The sequence below is a fragment of the Gorilla gorilla genome, chromosome 1, assembly GCF_029281585.2.
Source record: "Gorilla gorilla gorilla isolate KB3781 chromosome 1, NHGRI_mGorGor1-v2.1_pri, whole genome shotgun sequence".
NCBI lineage: Eukaryota > Metazoa > Chordata > Mammalia > Primates > Hominidae > Gorilla > Gorilla gorilla.
Window position 1 is genome coordinate 185,920,999 of NC_073224.2, and position 22,666 is coordinate 185,943,664.

The 22,666-nt window shown below is 38.9% G+C and overlaps 2 protein-coding genes across 7 annotated transcripts in view; one reads left to right on the forward strand and one right to left on the reverse strand.

Moving 5' to 3' along the window:
* TCEANC2 (transcription elongation factor A N-terminal and central domain containing 2) overlaps nt 1-529 on the reverse strand; it is a 56,012-nt gene extending 55,483 nt beyond the window's left edge. Inside the window, exon 1 of one of the 2 annotated variants that reach the window (XM_055349574.2) lies at nt 134-298. The gene's annotated coding sequence lies outside the window, so the exon portion shown is untranslated. Of the gene's footprint in view, nt 1-133 lie in introns of both variants that reach the window. The other variant, XM_004025846.5, reaches the window with a different exon arrangement.
* Nucleotides 342-22,199, forward strand: TMEM59 (transmembrane protein 59). 5 transcript variants are annotated; one of them, XM_019018941.4, is made up of 9 exons: nt 543-892; nt 5,220-5,252; nt 6,528-6,633; nt 8,109-8,203; nt 10,364-10,516; nt 12,068-12,149; nt 13,034-13,118; nt 17,150-17,258; nt 21,566-22,199. In XM_019018941.4, exons 1-9 carry the CDS (start codon nt 704-706, stop codon nt 21,719-21,721), a joined length of 1,008 nt encoding a protein of 335 aa, XP_018874486.1. In that variant the 5' UTR covers nt 543-703; the 3' UTR covers nt 21,722-22,199. The 5 variants fall into 5 exon arrangements, with proteins under 5 accessions (XP_018874489.1, XP_018874490.1, XP_004025894.1 ...); XM_019018942.4 differs by having other exon boundaries at nt 667-892; nt 13,037-13,118; XM_019018944.4 differs by lacking the exon at nt 5,220-5,252 and having other exon boundaries at nt 342-892; nt 13,037-13,118.
* Nucleotides 22,200-22,666: the final 467 nt, after the last annotated feature.

Sequence of the window (22,666 nt, forward strand, 5' to 3'; positions counted from 1 at the left end):
CTCGGTGGTCAGAGGACCCTACCCACGGCTGTAATCTCTGGATCCCCGAACAAGGAGAAACCCCATCCTCCTCGTTCTCAGCACTCAGGAGCCCGGGTAGGGGCACCCAACAACGGTCTGACGTGAGACCCACCAGGAAAAGCAGCCCTGGTAGCTGCTGTTGGCGCCCTCCAGACTGCAACCTCGTAGGCTCCCAAGCCCAGTCGTCTGTGTTGAAACTAAACAGACGCTTCCTCCCAGGGCGGTAGTTCCTCTGAAGAAACTCCGCCGGCCCTCGCGCCTCTGGGCTACAGCGAACCACATTCCCCAGAATGCAGTGCGAAGAAATGCGGGCGGAAGGCGCGCTGAGGGCGGCTGTAGTTTTCCGAGACCAACTTTCCCGACAGCACCGTGCGCCTCCCGCCTACGGAGAACTACATGCCCCAGCCTGCCCCGCGAAGGGAAGAAGTCAGCAGGGTCCGCTTGGCGCTAACGCTTGCGATGGTTGAATTCCCCTCCTCACGCCAGCCTAGGAGAAGAAGTGCGTAGTCCCAGAGGTGAGGCAGGAGGCGGCAGTTTCAGGCGGGTGAGGGCGGAGCTGAAGTGACGGCGGAGGCGGAAGCAACGGTCGGTGGGGCGGAGAAGGGGGCTGGCCCCAGGAGGAGGAGGAAACCCTTCCAAGAAAACAGCAACAAGCTGAGCTGCTGTGACAGAGGGGAACAAGATGGCGGCGCCGAAGGGGAGCCTCTGGGTGAGGACCCAACTGGGGCTCCCGCCGCTGCTGCTGCTGACCATGGCCTTGGCCGGAGGTTCGGGGACCGCTTCGGCTGAAGCATTTGACTCGGTCTTGGGTGATACGGCGTCTTGCCACCGGGCCTGTCAGTTGACCTACCCCTTGCACACCTACCCTAAGGTAGGGCCCGTCCGGAGCGGGCTGCGACCCTTCCCTTGCAGCCCATTTCTCGGCTCCCCACACGTATGTCGGCCCTGGCAACCTGGCTGTTAAATCGGCCCTTCAATCGCTGTCTCCCATTTGTGTAGCTCCTGTTTTCCTCCCTAATCCTGCCTGCACCCCATTTCTGCTGTCATTACCGGAAGTTTGTCCTGCACTACCCTGTGATAGGCTGGGGGACACAAAGATGAGAAAGACGCGATCCCTTTCCTCTGGGAGCTTGCCGGGCTGCAGGGGAGTCGAGCACTCGGAGGAGGATAGGGGAGGATATGGATGATTAATGCGGGGTCCTCACCTTAAGGAGCGTTAAGAGGGGGTTGTAGAAAGGGAGGCGCAGATACGCGAGTCCACAAATGATTGATTGATAACCCTTGTTTACTAAGCGCCTCTCGGGGCCAGGAGCGCAGTCTTCGGGGAGTCAGACAAGTAGACGATTCCACTGTGGTATAAAAAGCGTCACGAAGTCAGCTCAGGGAGTAGCGAGACGCTCAGGAATGCTGTCTGCCTATGTTGAGTTACTGTGTCCAAGACGCTGCCAAGAGGGACTGGGTTAGAGAAGAGGCAAGTAAGTGTCTGCCTACCAGAAACTGACCACTCAGTGCAGAAAACGGGGAATTCGTGGAGTGGATGAAGAAATGAGACTGTGGACAGGAGGGGGTTCGCAGCTTACAGAGAGGAATGGCCCTCCTCTCTATGCTTCCCCCCTTTCTTTTAATTACATACCTAACCCTCTTCACGTTGGTTTTTCAGCCTAAGAACTCTGTTTACTCAACATTCTAAATTGCTTGATGATTCCCACCACACCTTTCCCATGTATGATTTGAGTATATGCCCTCCCCCACGTTGTTTTATGAGAGCTTTTGTTGATGTTGCTGGTGGTTTCCTCTTCGTTTTTCCTTCATCTCCTCTATGCTATTTGCTTAACCATTGTGGCTGGACCTCCTTGCTCTCTAAAACTGGAGTGGCTACGGAGACAGTTCCAGTGAAGCTTAGGATGTTCCATATTGGCGAGTATTTTCAGGCCTTTGAAATGAAAAGTTCTAAGTGCCGGCGCTTCTCAGATTTTGTTACGGCTGGATTTTAAACTGCATGGAGGTTATCAATTTTCAAAAAAAAGTGTGGGAGAGGGGACTCTACTAAATTTTTCCAGAGATTTATGTAACAATCGAGAAAGAAGTGAGAAGTTTTAACTTCAGACTTGAATCAATGAATACTGCTTCTAACCACGTTATTTTTCTTCACCTCTTGTAAACTTCTCATCATTAAGAGGATTGTATGAAGAAGCTCATTAATATTGATTTGGCCTGGAATTGGGTTGAGACTTACTTTCTATTGTTCTAGGGTTTGTTTCCTTTTTTGGGATTTTCTTGGCAATTTTGTGGTATAAACCAGAATGTTGGGAAAATAATCAAATAATTTGAAAGGATACCTTCCTGGAACTTGTAGGTACTTTAATAATGTCCACTATTTTCTAACAATTGGTGTTATATCTATAAACTATTTTTACTTATTTATTAAAGCTTTTCTCACAAAGAACTCCAAATCATCTGGCTCCCTATAGGTCCTGGACTTGAAATTTATATAGACTCCACTGTTAGCCATAGTGATGGGAGATTTATCATACCATTATCCCTAATTCTCACAACAACCCTCTAAAGTAGGGTTTTAAAATTAAGGAAATTGAGGCTCTGAAAGGTTAAGTGACTTGCCTAAGGTCACATACCCAAGAAATAGTGGAGCAGGAATTCAGCTTAAAACTGGCTACACTATGCTGCCTCCTATTAATAAACTTGTATTAAACATATTCGGCCGGGTGCGATGGCTCACGCCTGTAATCCCAGCACTTTGGGAGGCCGAGGTGGGTGGATCACCTCAGCTCAGGAGATTGAGATCAGCCTGGACAACATGGCAAGACCCCGTCTCTGGAAAAAAAGAAAAACAAAAAAACTAGCCAGGCGTGGAGACGAGCACCTGTAGTCCCAGCTACTCGGTGGGAGGCTTGCTTGAGCCTGGGAGGCGCAGGTCGCAGTGAGCCGAAATGTCGCCAGTGCACTCCAGTCTGAGAATGAGACCGTGTCTCAAAAAATAAAAATAAAAATAAAAAAATGCCGGGCGCGGTGGCTCACTCCTGTAATCCCAGCACTTTGGGAAGCTGAGGCGGGTGGATCACCTCAGGTCAGGAGTTCAAGACCAGCCTGGCCAACATGGTGAAACCCTGTCTCTACTAAAAATACAAAAAAATTTAGCCAGGCGTGGTGGCGGGCGCCTGTAATCCCAGCTATTCAGGAGGCTGAGGCAGGAGAAGCGCCTGAACCCGGGAGATAGAGGTTGCAGTGCGCCCGCGCCACCGCACTCCAGCCTGGGCAACAAGAGGGAAACTCTGCATCAAAAAAAAAAAAAGAAAGAGACATATTTAATTATGTCACTGATTTCTGTTGGCTCTCCTCTGTGCTTTGTGCTCCAGGAAAAAGCACTGTGTGTTGTAAGAAATTAGATGAATTTTCAAACTCACATAGCGTTTGAAAAACGAGATAGAAATCTCATTTTAGGCTGGGCGCGGTGGCTCACGCCTGTAATTCCAGCAGTTTGGGAGGCCGAGGCGAGTGGATCCTGGGGGGTCAGGAGTTCAAGATCAGCCTGACCAACATGGTGAAACCCCATCTCTACTAAAAATACAAAAATTAGCTGAACATGGCGCACGCTTGTAATCCCAGCTACTCAGGAGGCTGAGTCAGGAGAACCGCTGGAACCCGGGCGGTGGAGGTTGCAGTGAGCCAAGATTGTGCCACTGCACTCCAGCCTGGGGGACAGAGCAAGGCTGCATCTCAAAAAAAAAAAAAAAAAAAAGAAATCTCAGACACTTTTTGAGAACTAATTATTTGTTGCAAGAAAGTAGAATACCTGTTTGTAAGTAGTTATTTTTAAATTATTCTATGTTTTATCTACAGAAGTGCAATTGCATAATTTATCTCGGTCGAAAAAACAAGAGACATAAATCATGTTAATAAAAAAGCTAATTAGAGCCAGCCTGGTCATTTTTTAATGGAGTGTGGTCTCTAGAACCATACAAACCTGGTTTTATTCCCAGCTCCTTGATTACTGTTTGTCCTTGCTGATCACTTAACTTCTATTTATTTATTTTTTAATTTAAAATAATTGAAACAGGGGCTTGCTGTGTTGCCTAGGCTGGTCTCAAACTCCTGGGCTGAATGGGTCCTTATGTCTTGACCTCCCAAAGTGTTGGGATTACATGCATGAGCCACGGTGCCTGGCCTAAATAGTACCATTGAGGGACCTTCTAATTATGAATTTAGCTGGTATTTCATATGGTGGAAGCACCATTTATTGTGTCCTAAATCAGAGGAGATACATGTTATATAAACTTGCCAGTCATTTGGAATACATAGGGCATGAAATATTTACTTGAAATCATTATTTTTGTATATATACCATGAAATACTTAGAATAAAGATATGATTCTTGATAGCTACCAGTTGAGTGCCTGCTCCATACCAGATGTTTCATAATTTGTTAAGTCTTAACACAGTGCCTGGCACATTGTGGATGCTCATTAAATATGTCTGTCTATTAGATAGTACTACATAATAGTAATGCTATTGTAGATATAAATATATAATTCTCCTAATAGTGAAGATTGACACTCTGCAATTATACAGGCAGTAGAAAATAAATGAATAGTAGTTAGGATTGATGTAAGAGTATTGTCCTTATTTTACAACTGAGGAATTAGATTAAGTAACTTGTCAAAGGTTGTGCAGAATAAGTGGCAAGTCTGAGCTTCAAACCAGGGCCGATTCCTGAAACCTAGGCTCTTTTCACCATGCCATATGGTTTTCTGAAGTTGGTACTGGATGACTTATTAAAGGAAAGCATATCTGAGAATGAAATGGCATGTGGTATAGCTCATACTAATGAGCTTATGCTTCCTTTGTGCAATATAAGGAAATATGTGGTGCTCCAGAGACATAAAATAATTCTTTAACTGTTTTACAAAGTCTGCAACAGCTACTCAGATATGAAATCTATCTCAATTGTTAAAATTCTTTCAATTTCATCTTAACAGTAAATGCAGCTGGAACTGAGGTCCAAAAGTGTGCTACCTTCAAAGTTGTGTGATAAAGTATATTTAATGTTAGGCTGCAGCCATCTCTTCTTGATGGATTGTTGCTGCTGCATAAATTTTACTAATCCTTTTGCTGGAAAGAAATACATAGCTTGTATTCCATTGGTTGCTAACTGGTATATGCACATGCTGTTTCCTTATTAGGTGTCTGCCAGTTTGTACACAGTGGATCACACAGTAAGTCGAGGGGGCTCCCCCATATGCAATAGCTTTTTTTAAATACTTTTATTTTATCAAAGAAAAACCGCTGAAGACATTAGTCTTATTAAGCAGTTAATATTTTACAGTAATGAAGAACCAGATGTCCATCCTATCTTAAGCTTTCACACATATACATTGATGCCTGTAATTGTTTTCTATTTTAAAAATCTATTAACACTATTACCATTTATTAAGCACCTTCTACATCCCAGGCACTGTACTGGAAATAGCTTCCAAATTATTGAGGAATTTGGAGATAATGGCTATTCTCTCCTTTTTTGATGAGAAAGCTGAGATTCTTAGACAGGCAAAATAACTTATGCACTCACCCAAAAGGTTTGATCTAGGTCTGGCTGATTGCAGTGTCCTTTCCCATACACCACACTGTTGCTCCCGTGTTTTCATTTAATGTAAGCCCAGTTTTAAAAAATCCCTTCATATAAACATTTTTATAGATGTATACCTTACTTTATCAGGCCCTTGTGTCACCATTTGCCATGTGAAGCTAGTCTGATACTTTTCCTGATAAGCCTGGTGATGCATATAAACAGGGATGTGGCAGAAGTATGCCATTGGTCCTAGGGTACTTGCTTACTCCTATCGCTGTTAAAATTCTAGTTATATCACCGTTGTGTTTTTTTGTTGTTGTTTTTTAAGCAACAGGGTCTCACTTTGTACCCCAAGCTGGAGTACAGTGATGTGATTATAGCTCACTGTACCCTCAAACTCCTGGGCTCAAACAATCCTCACACCTCAGCCTACTGAGTACTAGGACAACAAGTGTGCACTACCATACCCAGTTATTTTTTGTGTGTGTTTGTTTTGGTACGGATGGGGTCTCGCTATATAGTCTATGCTGGCCTCAAACTGTTGGCCTCAAGCAGTCCTCCCACCTCAGCTTCCCAAAGCCCTGGGATTACAGGTGTGAGCCACTGCACCTGGCCTGTCACTATTAGTTTTATTTTTAATTTTTTCCCCCCACAGATTGTAACCAAAGAAAATGGAAAAAGGGTGGTGGTTTTACCTACTAGGCTTTTTTCTTCGTATCACTTTTAAAATAAGGAACTAAAACCTCTATATGGCAAAGGTCTTGAGTATCAACTGGCTCCTATCATTTTTTTCTTTCAGTTATGAAACTTATTGGACGATTTGTAATAAACTTTACTAACTGCTTTCTTCCTAACCTGTTTTCCCCTGAGGAAAAAAAAAATACTATTTTTTGGTAACCCTTCCTGTTCTTGAACTCCCTAGGAAGAGGAGTTGTACGCATGTCAGAGAGGTTGCAGGCTGTTTTCAATTTGTCAGTTTGTGGATGATGGAATTGACTTAAATCGAACTAAATTGGAATGTGAATCTGGTAAGATGCTATGCTAACGACATCAGCTGTATGTAACATTGTTTTCTTTGTGATAAGCTTTTGAAGTATTTTCTTTAGGAAATGGAAAACACACTGTTGAAACTAGTCATCTAACATATTGTAATTATTATGGATCTAAGAGTTTTCGTAGCTGCTGCTAGAAATTTCATGGGCTTTAAATTTCATCTGTTTGTTGAGACAGTGTTTATTTTCTGCTGTGAATAGGACACCTTTGTTTAACCAAGCATTCTATCAGACAAATGCAGTATAATTACCCTACTCACAATTCATTACTACCTTTTCACAGATAGTATAATTTTCCTAAACCTTTCAATCATAAGTTCATCGACTTATCTCCAAGTTTTTTACTGAATCAGGCCTTTGACTCAGTATTTAATAGCATATTATTCATTGGTCAGGCCATTAAAATAAGTAGCCAGAGGCTTTGTCATCTGTTAAACCACTTTTCTTTCTTTTTGCTGAAAGCAATATGTTTAATAAAAGAAACCTGTAATCAGGACACAATTGACGTTTAACTTTTTAAATAACTATAATGGAATATTCTCCACCCATTACACTGTTTATTAGTGTAGAAGGAGGCACCTTTTCCCCTATCACTATGCCATGGCTCACATACAGTCTTCTTTGATATCATAACCGTATTTTTGCGGCTTAGTCTCCTAACTGATCATCTTTATATATGCATAATGCTGTCCAGTTTATTATCTAGCACTTCTGAGAAGTGTATTACAAATGCATTACTGAGTTGGGAAAAAATAAAATTAGGATAGTGGTAAAATGTTATATCACAAGAAGGAAATGGATTTAATGAACTAAATGAGAGTATATCTGGTAGAGACCCATTTCAACATTAGAATTATCTGCTGTAGAACATTTTTTAGTTCAATTTTCTTAGACTTTCAGATGTTAGGCTGATTGTTTTATTTTTCTTTTGCCATGTGCATACCCTTACTTCTTAACTGAGTGATCTGGTTCTTAACAATAATACCTTATATTTGTATAAATCATTAAAATATATTATTTCATTCAACCCTATGCAATAGGTTGTGGTATTTCTATTTTACACATATAGAAATCAATAGTCAGAGGTTAAACTGCTCTGCTCAGGTCACACACACCAACAAATGATGGAACTAAACCTTTTTGAGTGGCATCTTCAGGATGCCAATCCAGTGCATTTTCCACCACACAAGGATCCTCTTATATGAATGTCATCATGTGGCCAGAGCCTGGGTGTATAATTAATAGATTTGTATCTAAAACATTTGACTTGTAGGAGGGAGACAATATGGAGTTCTGTTAAAGATACATTTCCTACTACTATATTACCAAATTTGGAAATTCACATTGATGAAATCTTTTTTAAGAATTTTTTTAATAAAATGCCAAATCCTTTTCTTTCCTCTTTCCCTTTCTCTTTTGTTTCTTGTAATTTGACTATTTTTCTCTTACAGCATGTACAGAAGCATATTCCCAATCTGATGAGCAATATGCTTGCCATCTTGGTTGCCAGAATCAGCTGCCATTCGCTGAACTGAGACAAGAACAAGTACGAAACAATACTGCCTTTCAAACTAGCCTGCTTAGATGGCACTGACTTGTATTGCTTGAAGTGTTTATCACCCACTTGATCCTATTTTAGTGTTATATTTTATATTTGGCTTTCAGCAAACAAAATTAGTTTGCAAATAGAAAAGTCAGTTGAATAATTGCTTTTGTATAATGCTTTACTATTAAAAGTTATGCTTACGTTCATAATCTTATTTTGTTTCTTCTCACATTCCAGTGAAGATATTATCCTCATTTTACATGTGAAAAAACCAAGGCTCAGAGGAATTATTTCAGAGTTCTTTTTCTCCATCCCAACTCCCATTGGACAGTTGCCATTGCCTTAACTCAGATAATCATTTCTTGTCTGTATTTTTAAATTAACTTCCAAACTGTTTTTCTAATTTAACCCTTTCTAACTCCATCCTTTGCTGTGTCCAGATTTTTTTTTCTAAATTTCATCATGCCATTCTCCTGTCTTATATAATCAGTAGCTCCCAATTACATATAGATTTAAGTCCAAACTGTTTATCACAACCTACTCCTGATTACTTCTCCAATGCCATCTCTTAAAATTCCTGACAAGGGAATTTCATACTCTATTCTCCAGATATACTGGGAAAAGTTTCTTAATTTTATTGATTTTTGCACAGGAAATAGTCACATGTACAAACTCAAAAGATAAAAAGAGTATACATATAGTGAAAAGTCTCCCACCCCTGTCTCTTAGCCACTCAGTTTTCCCTCGTGAATGTAGCCAAGGTTACTAATGCATAGATATGTTATGCGTATACAAGGATGTACACATGTATTTTGTAAATATAAGTATACATAAAGAGCTTCTACTGATTTTTTTCTACTACATAATATTCTGTGTAGATATATTATAATTTTTTTAGGCAGTCCCTTATTTGTGAACATGTAGGTTGTTCCTAATCTTTTTCTTTTGTAAATGATACCTATTTTGCACATTTGTGAGTATACCTGTAGAATAAAATCATAGGGCTAGAATTGCTGAGTTAAGAGGTATATGCATTCTTTATTTTTATGTTTTTTAGAGATGGGGATCTCACTATATTACCCAGGCTGGCCTCAAGCTTCTGGGCCCAAGTGCTACCATAGATACCACTGCACTCCAGCCTGGGTGACAGAGCGAGACACTGTCTCAAAAAAAAAACAAAAAAAAACAAATGAAAAAAGAAACAAAGCAGAACCAAAGCTATCCCTGGAGTTTAGTAAATGGCATCCCACACTTGTGCTTTAGAGAGGCCCAGTGCTGCTAAAGAAGTCAAGAAATCAGAATTGGAGGAAAGATGATATCATTTGTCAAAATCCTTTTTTTTTTTTTTTTTTTTTGAGATGGAGTCTCGCTCTGTCGCCAGGCTGGAGTGCAGTGGCGTAATCTTGGCTCACGGCAACCTCTGCCTCCCTGGCTGAAGGGATTCTCCTGCCTCAGCCTCCTGAGTAGCTGGGACTACAGGCGTGTGCCACCACGCCTAGCTAATTTGTGTATTTTTAGTAGAGATCGGGTTTCACCATGTTGCCCAGGATGGTCTCCATCTCTTGACCTCGTGATCCACCCGCCTCAGCCTCCCAAAGTGCTGGGATTACTGGTGTGAGCCACCACGCTGGGCCATTAAAATCTTATCAGTAGCTTACTACATATACTCAGCCCATAAATACTCCCTTCACCCTGCCGTGTTGTCAGATGTCTACCATTTTATGTATATATTCTTCTGATTGATTTTTTCCATCCTCTTTTCCATTGATGTTCATTATAGCATGATTTATTCTCGATGAAAGCATTAAAGATGAGAATGATATGATTTGTCCCTTCCCGTTCTACCCTTAAGGCCTTGCTGGTCCTTATTACATCTTAAGAGTCTTCTTATTTTTGGACTTAATTCAAAAGCCTGTTATTCTGATAGAGGTGACAGGTAGCTAGTAAGTGTGTTTGGTGGCAAATTAAAGTAGCCTTGGTTTTTAAGCTTTACCATAATTTGCATAGATAACTAAGAGTTTACTCTAATGCTATTGATTATGGTAGATGTATTTGTTTGTATTCTGTCCCAATAAGGATTGGAGTAATCTTGATTATGTTGTTCTTTTGAATATACATATATAAAAATAATATATTTCTTATTATTTATTTTATTTTTAGCTTATGTCCCTGATGCCAAAAATGCACCTACTCTTTCCTCTAACTCTGGTGAGGTCATTCTGGAGTGACATGATGGACTCCGCACAGAGCTTCATAACCTCTTCATGGACTTTTTATCTTCAAGCCGATGACGGAAAAATAGTTATATTCCAGGTGACAACTGAGCTTCATGGATTCATCTAAATACTAACAACAGTAAATGTATATGTCTTAAATGAGTGTTTCAGCATAGAACCATACTCAGTCACTTACAAATATTTATCATCAAATAATAATTACTTATTTGGCCCTACATTAAAATATTAGACATCAGTTTTATTACCTTTCCCTTTGCCCATTAGAAGCCTAATCTAAAGCCCATTAGTTTTTATGTAACCAGAACTCTTGAGTCTTTTAAATTTTATGGTGGTTAAATTGATAAAATGAAATTTTTAAATATGAGAGACAATAATTAATATACTTCGAACATAAATAGTGGCCATATATGATTACATATGGATATCAGATAAAAGCAATATGACATAATTTTTAGTTTTTTACAGTGCTTTTACTCATGACTCTAATAAGAGAACTTGTTGAAGAAGTATTTTGCCTAGAGAAGTAATGTCTCCTATCTCATCGTTTACCACATGATAATAACTGTTATTCCCTGGAGGTTATATTGTGCTAGATATATTCTCTCACATCTTCAAACAACTTTATGAGGTTGTATTATTCCTGTTTTATTATGAGGAAGGTGAGAGTAACTTGTTGCAGTTTCACGGCCAATAAGTAACAGAATTAAGCTTCAAACCCAGGGCACTTTAGCACCAAGGCCCATATACTACCCTACCGTGCTTTTAATTCAGTAGTTGAATTCCTCAAATTTACCAGTCAACAGAGTTTATGTTGTGGCACTGTCTTCCTCTCAGGTAATAAAGTAAACCTTTTAAGTACTGTAGCTAAGTAAGTGGCTTAATGTATGGCTGGTATGTGATTTTTAGCACTCCCTGAACCTTGCGTCCCCTCTACTTATTTTGGTAATAAGTAAAACACAGGAATTTTCTCTTTAAATTCATGAACAAGTTCTATGTCCTAAAGCTACTTACATCAAGGCATAAGTTGACTCTCAGAGTGAAGCCCTCATTCATTCCTCATTAGATAGGAGATTAGCTCTGTGTCTCTCTAAAGTCTGTGTGAATTTGAGCATAACTGGGATGCAGAAACCCCCATTCTAGAAGATCAGAACTATACACAAGATGTAAAAAGTATGGAGTGTTTGGCTGTAATTTATGGATTCCTCATACTTAGGGAAGAATAGAATGTTTCATATGAGAATAAATAGAGATAATGTGTATTTAGCCAAAAGTTTTGGCAGTCTGATAAATTATTCCTGATCAACTAGAATTAGAACTCATTTCTGCAAGGTATAGTATTTAATGTAGTATGTCATGATTTGTCCCTCTCTCCCTTTAAAAAAAAAACCTTGTCAGGAAGTTAAACTAACATAAATCTGCCAGAAATCTGTTTCTTTGCAAGGCACTGGCTCTGATGTTTAGGAAGTGCAATTAAAATATATTGTGGTTAATGTGTTTTATTTTTTATACAGTATTTCTGCTACTTTTTCTCAATTTAAATGTTTAAAGAGATGATGTGTTTTAGAACTTGTTACTGAAAAAAGCTAAAGAAGTACAAATGACTTAATTGCTTTCATTATTATTTTAGTCTAAGCCAGAAATCCAGTATGCACCACATTTGGAGCAGGAGCCTACAAATTTGAGAGAATCATCTCTAAGCAAAATGTCCTGTAAGTTTTATTTTAAGTAGCTTAGATAAAAACATTAGCAGTCAAATCTGGTTGTAGTAGAGTTGGTCATGTTTGTTTTTACACTGATGGAACATAAACAGATAATTTCTAAAACAGTGGTTCTCAAACTTTCATGTGTATTACAGTTTGGAGAGCTAGTTCAAACACAGATTGCTGGGCCCTACCTCCAGAGTTTCTAATTTACTAGGTCTGGGAGAAGATCTGAGAATTTGTATTTCTCACAAGTTCCAGATTTTGCTGATGCTGCTGGCCTGGGGGCCACACTTTGAAAATCACTATTCTAAAAACATTTAGTTTGCTTCAAAGGATGTTTTGAGCATGAACTAATCAAATATTCTGGTATTTCCCAAAAAATTGATCAAATAATGAAAAATGCCAAAAGTGAGAGTCCCCATTCTATTTTTATTTCCATGTTAGAAGTGAATTTTGACTTATAAGAACATAAAACATCAAGCTAAAGCAGAACTCACCTTGTGAAATTTCCTCATACCTTATTTTAGATACTGATTTAATTAGCCTTCTAATTATTTTGGTGAGTGGGAGTGGGTAGATAATGATAGCACATAACATAAGACCATCTTTAACTTTAATTAGATTAGAATAAACCAAATCCAAGTTCACATGTAATTAAGCAGAAAGCATCAATGTCAATAAGAATTTGAAAATAAAACAGGAAACTCATAATGTGATAGAATATTCATTTGGTTTTGATGTGCTAGAGAAACTGGTACACATTATAAAATGTATCAGATGACACAAACAAAAACAATTGGATATCTGTAAAGTGTATATATCTAGAAGTAGTCATGTGAGACTAGCTTTTGGAATATGGGATATAATAAACTCATACCTTACTATTTCAGCAGATCTGCAAATGAGAAATTCACAAGCGCACAGGAATTTTCTTGAAGATGGAGAAAGTGATGGCTTTTTAAGATGCCTCTCTCTGTATGTATTCCTCTTTATTATGTGTATAACAGATAAAATCTGGCTTGTATCAGAGAGATACATTACTTGTTATTATTTTAAAATTAGCACCTCAAAAGTAAACCTTTTTACTTGTTCCTTTCCAAAGTTGTACATTAGATATTTTAGTTTGTTTAAAAGGTTGTAGGCATACTACTTGAATAAAACCCAGGCAGGTAGTTTTTTTCACAGTACAAGAGCATTCTTCTTGTTAGAATCTCTTGATTTCTGTTGAATGTGCTTCTCCACACATTTAAATTAAGCTTTAATTTAACATATGTCTGAGGCCGGGCACAGTGGCTCATGCCTGTAATCCCAGCACTTTAGGAGGCCAAGGCGGGTGGATCGCCTGAGGTCAGGAGTTCGAGACCAGCCTGGCCAACATGGCGACACCCCATCTCTACTGAAAATACAAAAATTAGCCGGGCGTGGTGGTGCATGCCTGTAATCCCAGCTACTTAGGAGGATGAGGCAGGAGAATCGCTTGAACCTGGAAGGCAGAGGTTGCAGTGAGCTGAGATTGCGCCGCAGCACTCCAGCCTAGGTAACAGAGTGAGACTCTGTCTCAAAAAATAAAATAAATAAAATAAAATAAGTATGTTTGAATGGTTTAGGGATCAGATTTTTGTTTTTGTTTTTATCTGCATGGCCAGATTTGAGGCTAGAAGAGCTGGATAAAGACTCTAGATTAAGAAGGTCTTTGTATTCTATACTAAGGAATATCAGCTCTGTGCCAAGAGTTTTTAAGGGTAATGGTAAAGTGGGCAAGTGAGAGTAGGGGTACCATATGCCCTCCTAGGAAAAAATATCAAGCCTTATGAGGGTGAGAGGCAGGTTTTATGAAAGTGTGCATGTTTCCTCTTCTCCAGGGAGTTCAGATATGGTCCCTTCCCCACATTTTACTCCTCCCCACCCACCACAAAAAAAGGAAAAAGAGAAAGATAGTGGGCCATATCACTTATTGACTATCACCTACTCTGTGTCAGATACCAGGTCAAGCATTTCAGTGAGTGGTAAACAAGTTACTGCTTTATAGTGTGTTCATTCTAGTGGACTGTTCTATTTCAAGTATAAAACTACAGTAGTCCAAATCACATGCTCCCTGTAATTTCTTATAGAAACAGTTTCTTGAGAGGTTTTATCATATATCATTACAGTTATGTGGACCTTACAAATTAATACTTTTTACTAAGCAAAATGTTTAAAGACTATGTGAGAAAACAAGGATTAGACTTTAAATTTTATCCTTCGTTCATTTCTAAACCTGGTTTTGAGCTTGTCCAAAAAAGGGCAGTTTTTCTTTCCAGTATTTAGGATGTTTGTTGTAGTTTGATAGTTCTGTGAAACCTAAATAATTATTTAATCTTAAGTTACAGTTCTCAGTACTGTACTACCTGGCATATTATTGGTGATTTATTGACCTTTAACATTTTGTCATTATATGCTATGTTGTTTTTTTAAATCTAACACTTTAAAAGTAATTTTGTGAAGCAACTAACTTTATAATGTATTTATAGAAATGTATTTCTTAGAAGTTTTTGTGCCCAAACATAAATTATAATAGGATCCTACATTTGAATAAAAATTATTCTTTTGGCCAAGTGCGGTGGCTCATGCATGTAATCCCAGCACTTTGGAAGGCCAAGGTGGGAGGATCACTTGAGCCCAGAAGTTCAAGATCAGCTTGGGTAACATAGTGAGACCCCATCAATCTCTACAAAAAATAAAAAAATTAGCTGGACATGGTGGCACACACCTGTAGTCCCAGCTGTCAAGAGGCTGAGGTGGGAGAATCACTTGAACCCAGGAGGTTGAGACTGCAGTGAGCTGTGATCGTGCCACTGCACTGCCCGAGTGACAGGGCGAGACTGTCTCAAATTTTATTATTTTTTTAAGTGTTCTTTTTTTAAATGCTTTTTCCCCTTCAGTGATCCCATTTGACTTTTAGAACAATACCCTGTGATAAGTAGGTGGTGATTCAGAGAGGTGAATTGACTACTCGCAAGGTTTTACAGTCACTATGTTAGAATTCAAACCTAATTTTTCTAACTGTACATCTTCTGCTCATCCTATTCTGCTGTAACTATTTACTTCCTAAAGTGTCATGATTTTTCCATGATTACATACAGAATCACTCAGCCAGTTATTGGAATCTGGTCGTAGCTGTTAAAGAGACACCCTTGTCTCCAGAATGGAAATTGAGGTCACTCTTTCTTCACTTGCATTTCTTTTTGAGGAGCCAGGCACTGTGCTAGGGAGTTGAGACCTAGTAAAGATGTCAGGGGTTCTCAGATCTAAACAGACATGGACAATAATGATTGCTATACACACACACAGTCCTACACATGTCTCATACACAGCATATAAGGACTGTATTTAAGTCTACTGGAGGTTTCAAGGGGAGGATTGACAGGTGAGATAGAAATATCTCAAGTGATGAGTAGAAATTTTTGCTAGTTGTAGCAGAAGATTTACTTAAAATTTTTTTTTCAGATATACTGGCCTCCTGCTCAATGTGTATAGGGTACATTATTATATATGGAGGATAAGGAGAGTCAGAAATTTGACTGAACTGGGAAAACAGGAATAGAGAGAATCAGGAACATAAGTGTCAACAAGAGGCTTCTATGTGAAGGATAGATTAGAGGACCAGGTTGGAGAACTTTGGTAAATCAGGGAAGAAATTATGAGGTCTGGATTAGGGCAGTAGATAAGAACAGGAGATAATGGAGATAGTTGAAAATCTGTAGGATCTAGTCATTGTTTTGTTGTGGAGATTGAAGGGATGAGCCCCAGTTTTCTGGCTTAGGTAGTTGCTACTGGAATCTAGATATCAAATATATCCTCATTTTGTGGTAAATTCCTTAGTACTCAGGTTACTTAGGGCTGGAACATGGAGAGGAAAGTGGGTATTTGTTCATTAAAAACATATTTTACTCTATTATCTTTCTAAATTGGATACTTAAAGAATCATATGGGAGTTCCCTGCTTTTAGATACAATACATTCTCCAAAGTCCACCTCTTTTGCTGGCAGACAAACAGTGACTGTACTTACTGCATGTTCAAGTCTTGGCAAACTATCAAGTGAGTGATTAGGGTGGTAAGTATAGATCTTTTACTAGGCAGTGTTGGATGAGCAGAGATGTGAAAATTAGGGAGTATCTGTATTACACAGTTTGTCAGAGTTAGACTTTTAATTATTTAAAAATGGCTTGACTTTTTCCTATTCTTTGAATCTTAATAGGTCAATTATGAAAAAAACTCCAGGTGGGAGAATGGCTTGCGCCCATGAGTTCAAGGCCAGCCTGGGCAATATAGTGAGATAAAAATTCAAAATAAATAAAAATAAATAAAAAATCTCTAATTGCTGATTCTCATAACTGGCCTTCTGTCTTAAGATATTTTAATTATAAGGAAAATATAACTATCTCTTTACTGAATATGCTGTAATGGTTACAGAATGACTTATAATAGCTGTGCTTTTTTAAATTGAAGTATAAGTAAATTATGGCAAATTGAATATGTAAAGTATTCTAGGGAAACTGACTTCTGGAAGCCTGGTGTGAATTCTTTTATAAAACAAATGATCATTTTAAATTTACCTATTCTATACCTTAACTTTTTGGTATATTGGTTTTCTTAAAGCAAGTATCGTAATAACTTGCAAAATAATATATGACATTTGTACAACAGTGTACAATTTACAGGACACTTTCACTTGCCTTATATATTTAGCAGAAAGTCAAGTATATCTGATTTTATTATTATTACAAAAGTGATATAGCCATGTTACAGAAACATTAGAAGTGGAGGAAAAAGACTTTATGCCAACCTAATGTAATAGCTATTAGTATAATATTTCCTTCTATAAGTATGTTTTTTAATAGTTTCAAAGATAACCAACAAAGTTTTAATTGTACTGTTGAGCTAAGTACATAAGGTTGACTAATTAAGAATTTCCTGTTTCTTATAAAATTTTAATATAACTAATTGTTGATTTTTTTTTTTCCAGTAACTCTGGGTGGATTTTAACTACAACTCTTGTCCTCTCGGTGATGGTATTGCTTTGGATTTGTTGTGCAACTGTTGCTACAGCTGTGGAGCAGTATGTTCCCTCTGAGGTAAATTTAATTCTAACCCTTAGACCATTTGAAGACTGAGCCCTGTGATATATCATTTTAAACACCTTATTTGTTTAGCTGGAAAAACAAGGCCTCTCTACTAATAGAAAGAGAGAAGATGTGGTGGTTTTAATGTGGTAGAGGTTGGCACACATAAAAATTACAGGTTTGCAGCACAAGAATTGTTATTCTCAGCTTTCTGTGATGCTAACTACCGTGGTGACATATATGTTGACTGGCTTGAGAACGGTGTCTCTTTCTGACTCTCTAAGACTGAAAAGACCTGTTGACATCAGTTTCTAGGGGATATATGGGAAAGAAGACTTTTTTTTTTTTTTGAGGCAGAGTCTCATCTGTCACCCAGGCTAGAGTGCAGTGGCCAGGATCTTGGCTCACTGCAACCTCTGCTTCCTAGGTTCAAGTGATTCTTCCTCAGCCTCCCGCTTAGCTGGGACTACAGGCATGCACCACCATGTCCAGCTAATTTTTGTATTTTCAGTAGAAATGGAGTTTCACCATATTGACCAGTCTGGTCCTGAACTCCTGATCTCAAGTGACCTGCCCACCTCTGCCTCCCAAAGTGTTGGGATTACAGGCATGAGCCACCATACCCAGCCAGAGAGAAGACTTGTAGAACCACTTAATAGTTTAAATTAACTACCACAATATTAAGGAGCAGTGCTGCTTTAGAAGCAGCAAGGCTGGGCCAGGTGTGGTGCTCATGCCTCTAATCCCAGCACTTTGGGAAGCCTAGACAGGAGCATCACTTGAGCTCGAGAATTTGAGACCAGCCTGGGCAACATGATGAGATCCTGTCTCTATGAAAAATTATAAAAATTATCTGGGTATGGTGGTGCGTGCCCGTGATCCCAGCTACTTAGGAGGCTGAGGTGGGAGGATCACTTGAGCCCAGGAGGTTGAGGCTGCAGTGAGCCAGGATTGTGCCACTGTACTCCAGCCTGGAGACAGAACAAGACCCTGAGTCTCAAAAGAAAAGAAAAGAAAAAAAAATGCTGGAGTGTTTGATTTTGAGTTGTTATATTCTGGTATCTAACCCCAAAAGAGATGGGAGACATTGTGACTTCCTTGGTAATTAAAATTTAACTGGCCCAAAAAATATAACTGTTAAGGTAAAGGATTTTTGTTTGGGGGAAAGGCTATAATTTGATTATTCAACTTAGCTTTCAAGAACAGAAAAGTATTTATATAACTAAATATAGAATAATAATGGCTATCAACATCTAATCCAACTGAAATAAACTTTAGTTTTCTTATGCCTCCAAAGTACCATAGAAAAAGAGAAAAGACAGAAATTAGAATCTAATAATAAGCCATTGGCATGTGCCTAACATGGTGCTTGAACAACTGTCTTATCCTAATAGACTATAAAGATGTTTAAATATATGATTTGCACATGAAAAATGATTAAGATAATATTACACTTAATATTTTTATTAAGGTGATATAATTGATGTAGGTACCTGGAAACTGGGACAGGATAATGTTGATAACTAACATTTATATAGTCTTTAAAATTTACAAAGTATTTTCATGTATCTTCATATTCTTCCCATCTAACTGAAATGTTGTGTCCTTTAACCAATATCTCCTCAGTCTCCTACCTCCCTTCAGTGGCTTCTTTCATGTTGATGTATAAAATCAAACAGTTCCTGGTTGCTGCTTCAAGATCTTTAAATGTTGTTAGGTAGAGTTGTGAACATTTTTCTTTCACAGTGCCCCAGAGCCAACGGTCACATGTGAATTCTGAGTTTTAAGGAGGCCTGCTATATCAGATCCATCAGATCCATGTCCAACCCATCAACCACTGAACTTGTTTTTTTTTTTTTTTTTTTTTAGACAGGGTCTCGCACTGTCGCTGAGGCTGGAGTGCAATGGCACTATCTCAGCTCACTGCAATCTCCACCTCCCGCGTTCAAGCGATTCTTGTGTCTCAGCCTGCTGAGTGGCTGGGACTACAAGCGCACACCACCACACCCAGCTTATTTTTATATTTTTAGTAGAGATGGGGTTTCACCATGTTGGCCAGGTTGGTCTCGAACTCCTGACCTCAAGTGATTCGCCTGCCTTGGCCTCCCAAAGTGCTGGGATTACAGGCGTGAGCCACTGCGCCTGGCCTGAACTTGTCTTAAAGCTACTCTCATACTGGAAAAGCTTAAGGTACTGGGGCACCTCCTTGCAGGATAGTTGTTCCCCTGAGGCAACAGTCCAGTAGAACACATCTGAAACATGTGTGAGTAAGCAACTATCGTGACAATCACTTTTAGAACATTTTCATCAGCCCAGAAAGAAAATCTATACTCTTAGTAATTGCTCCCCATTTTCTCCCAAGCAGCAGCAGCTGCACCACCCCCACCCCCATCTCACCCTCCAGCCCTAGATAGCCAATATGTAGTCTCTTGTGACTGGCCTCTTTGACTAAGCATATTTTCAAGGTTCATCATGTTATAGCATGTATCACTTTATCACTTTTTTTTTTTTTTTTTTTGAGGTGGAGTCTTGCTCTATCGCCCAGGCTAGAGTGCAGTGGTGCGATCTCGGCTCACTGCAAACCTCTGCCTCTCGGGTTCAAGCGATTCTCCTTCCTCGGCCTCCCTAGTAGCTGGGACTACAGGCATGCACCACCACACCCAGCTGATTTTTGTATTTTTAGTAGAGATGGGGTTTCATCATGTTGGCCAGACTGGTCTGGAACACCTGACCTCAGGTGATCCACCTTCCTCAGCCTCCCAAAGTGCTGGGATTACAGGCTTGAGCCACCACGCCCAGCCAGGATAGCATGTATCACTTTTGATAAACTCTTGAAGGTGCTCTTTATTCAGCATCTTTTAAAAACACCTTTCCAGTATCGGGTACTTCTGTGGAGTTCTTGCTTTATAATCTAGTCAGTTGTCCTGCCAGTGATATCAGCACTTCAGTTTCTAACTTTTGGATACAGGGATTTGTTGCCGTATGAGTAGATTAACAACAGAATCTATACCATTTCTTTTTTTCTTTTTTTTTTTTGAGACAGAGTCTCACTCTGTCCCCCAGGCTGGAGGGCAGTGTCGCGATCTCAGCCCACTGCAATCTCTGCCTCCCGGGCTCAAGTGATTCTTGTGCCTCAACCTCCTGAGTAGCTGGAATTACAGGCATGTACCACCATGCCTGGCTAATTTTTTGTATTTTTAGTGGAGACCAGGTTTCACCATGTTAGCCAGGCTGGTCTCGAGCTCCTGACCTGAAGTGATCCGCCCACCTCAGCCTCCCAAACTGCTGGGATTACAGGCATGAGCCACCGCACCCAGCCTATGCCATTTCTTAGTGGAGACTTTTCACTTTGCTTTTCTGCCTTTAAGAGATACATACGGACAGGCCTAGTGGCTCACACATGTATCCCAACACTTTGGGAGGCCAAGGTAGGAGGATCACTTGAGGCCAGGAGTCTGAGACCAGCCTAGGCAACATAGCAAGACCCCATCATTTAAAAAAAAAAAAAGAAAGAAAGAAAAAAGAAAAATTAGCTGGGCATGGTGGTGCATGCCTATAGTCCTAGCTACTCAGGAGGCTGAGGCAGGAGAATCACTTGAGCCCAGGAGTCCAAGGCCTAGTAGTGAGCTATGATCACACCACTGCACTCTAGCCTGGGTAACAGAACAAGACCCCATCTCTTTAAAAAAAAAAAAAAAAAAGACAGAGACATTCATACATATATCTAAGTCTACCTACTCTCAAAAGATGTTAGATATTACTATTATTCTCCAATGAATTTTATGACATTTGCAGTGATTCTGTTTTATGCTTTCATTCTTTTAGTGTCTTCTTGTATATGGTATTAACAATTAAGGAACTTTATGTATTTATGAAGACCCTTCTATCAGTGTGAGAGCATTTCATGCATATTCTTTGTTCTCGCAGCCTTTTCAAATAGCATCTATCATTTTCCATACATGTTAAGCTAAAACATTTAGGAGCAGAAAAACTTGCACCAAATTATTTTACCACTTGGTAGGAGAGCTAAGATGTTGAAGGACTTGATCACTTAAGGCATCCATAGCTGTTTTTCTTGATACCCAGTTGTTATACTCCTGAGGATTTTAACTTGAGACGTGGAACAGCTTTCTTTGGCCATCCATTGGGAGCTGAATCACATATCTACAACACTTTGAGAAAAAGTATTCTTCTTTCTTAAAGTTGTTTATAGAATTTTTTTTTACCAACTATATATAAATTAAATTTTTATTTAAAGACTAACTTGGAGAGGTTCCTAATTATCCAGACTACTAATGTACATTGGTTTTCTTTTGCAGAAGCTGAGTATCTATGGTGACTTGGAGTTTATGAATGAACAAAAGCTAAACAGATATCCAGCTTCTTCTCTTGTGGTTGTTAGATCTAAAACTGAAGATCATGAAGAAGCAGGGCCTCTACCTACAAAAGTGAATCTTGCTCATTCTGAAATTTAAGCATTTTTCTTTTAAAAGACAAGTGTAATAGACATCTAAAATTCCACTCCTCATAGAGCTTTTAAAATGGTTTCATTGGATATAGGCCTTAAGAAATCACTATAAAATGCAAATAAAGTTACTCAAATCTGTGAAGACTGTATTTGCTATAAGTTTATTGGTATTGTTTTTGTAGTAATTTAAGAGGTGGATGTTTGGGATTGTATTATTATTTTAGTAATATCTGTAGCTATTTTGTTTTTTGCTTTGGTTATTGTTTTTTTCCCTTTTCTTAGCTATGAGCTGATCATTGTTCCTTGTCACCTCCTGCCATGATACTGTCAGTTACCTTAGTTAACAAGCTGAATATTTAGTAGAATATGATGCTTCTGCTCAGGAATGGCCCACAAATCTGTAATTTGAAATTTAGCAGGAAATGACCTTTAATGACACTACATTTTCAGGAACTGAAATCATTAAAATTTTATTTGAATAATTATGTGCTGAAATTTGAGTATCTGATTTTTCTAGACCTTCCCTCCTATTCCTGCCCAACCTAGATAAGAATTATGAAATGTTCTGTGTTTATTGCTATTGCTTTATAATGTGATGGTCAGGGACCATTTTGATGCAAAAGTGATCTCTCAGCAGTACATTTGATGTTATTTTGTACAGGCTATAGGTTTTTGTTTGATGAGTGTTTCCAAAGAACTATTTTTCTCTGTTAGATAGCATATCAAGTATAAGGTAAACATATTTTCAGAGAAAACTTCATTTTAACACTAAAAATTAGACTCTTGTGATGCAGAATTAAGTATGAATTTTACTTGGCAAAAACTCGTTTTATTTTTACCTGCAATAATACAGAGCTTAATATTAGAATGATATCAGGTCATAACAATAATACACCAGAATCTTTCGAGATGGAGTTTTGCTCTTGTTGCTGAGGCTGGAGTGCAGTGGTAT

Coding starts and splice junctions, on each gene's coding strand:
- TMEM59 (XM_019018941.4), top strand. CDS start 704: ATGGCGGCGCCGAAGGGGAGCCTCTGGGTGAGGACCCAACTGGGGCTC. Junction 10,517..12,067: donor GAAAAATAGTTATATTCCAG/GTGACAACTGAG, acceptor TTATTATTTTAG/TCTAAGCCAGAAATCCAGTA. Junction 12,150..13,033: donor ATCTCTAAGCAAAATGTCCT/GTAAGTTTTATT, acceptor TTACTATTTCAG/CAGATCTGCAAATGAGAAAT.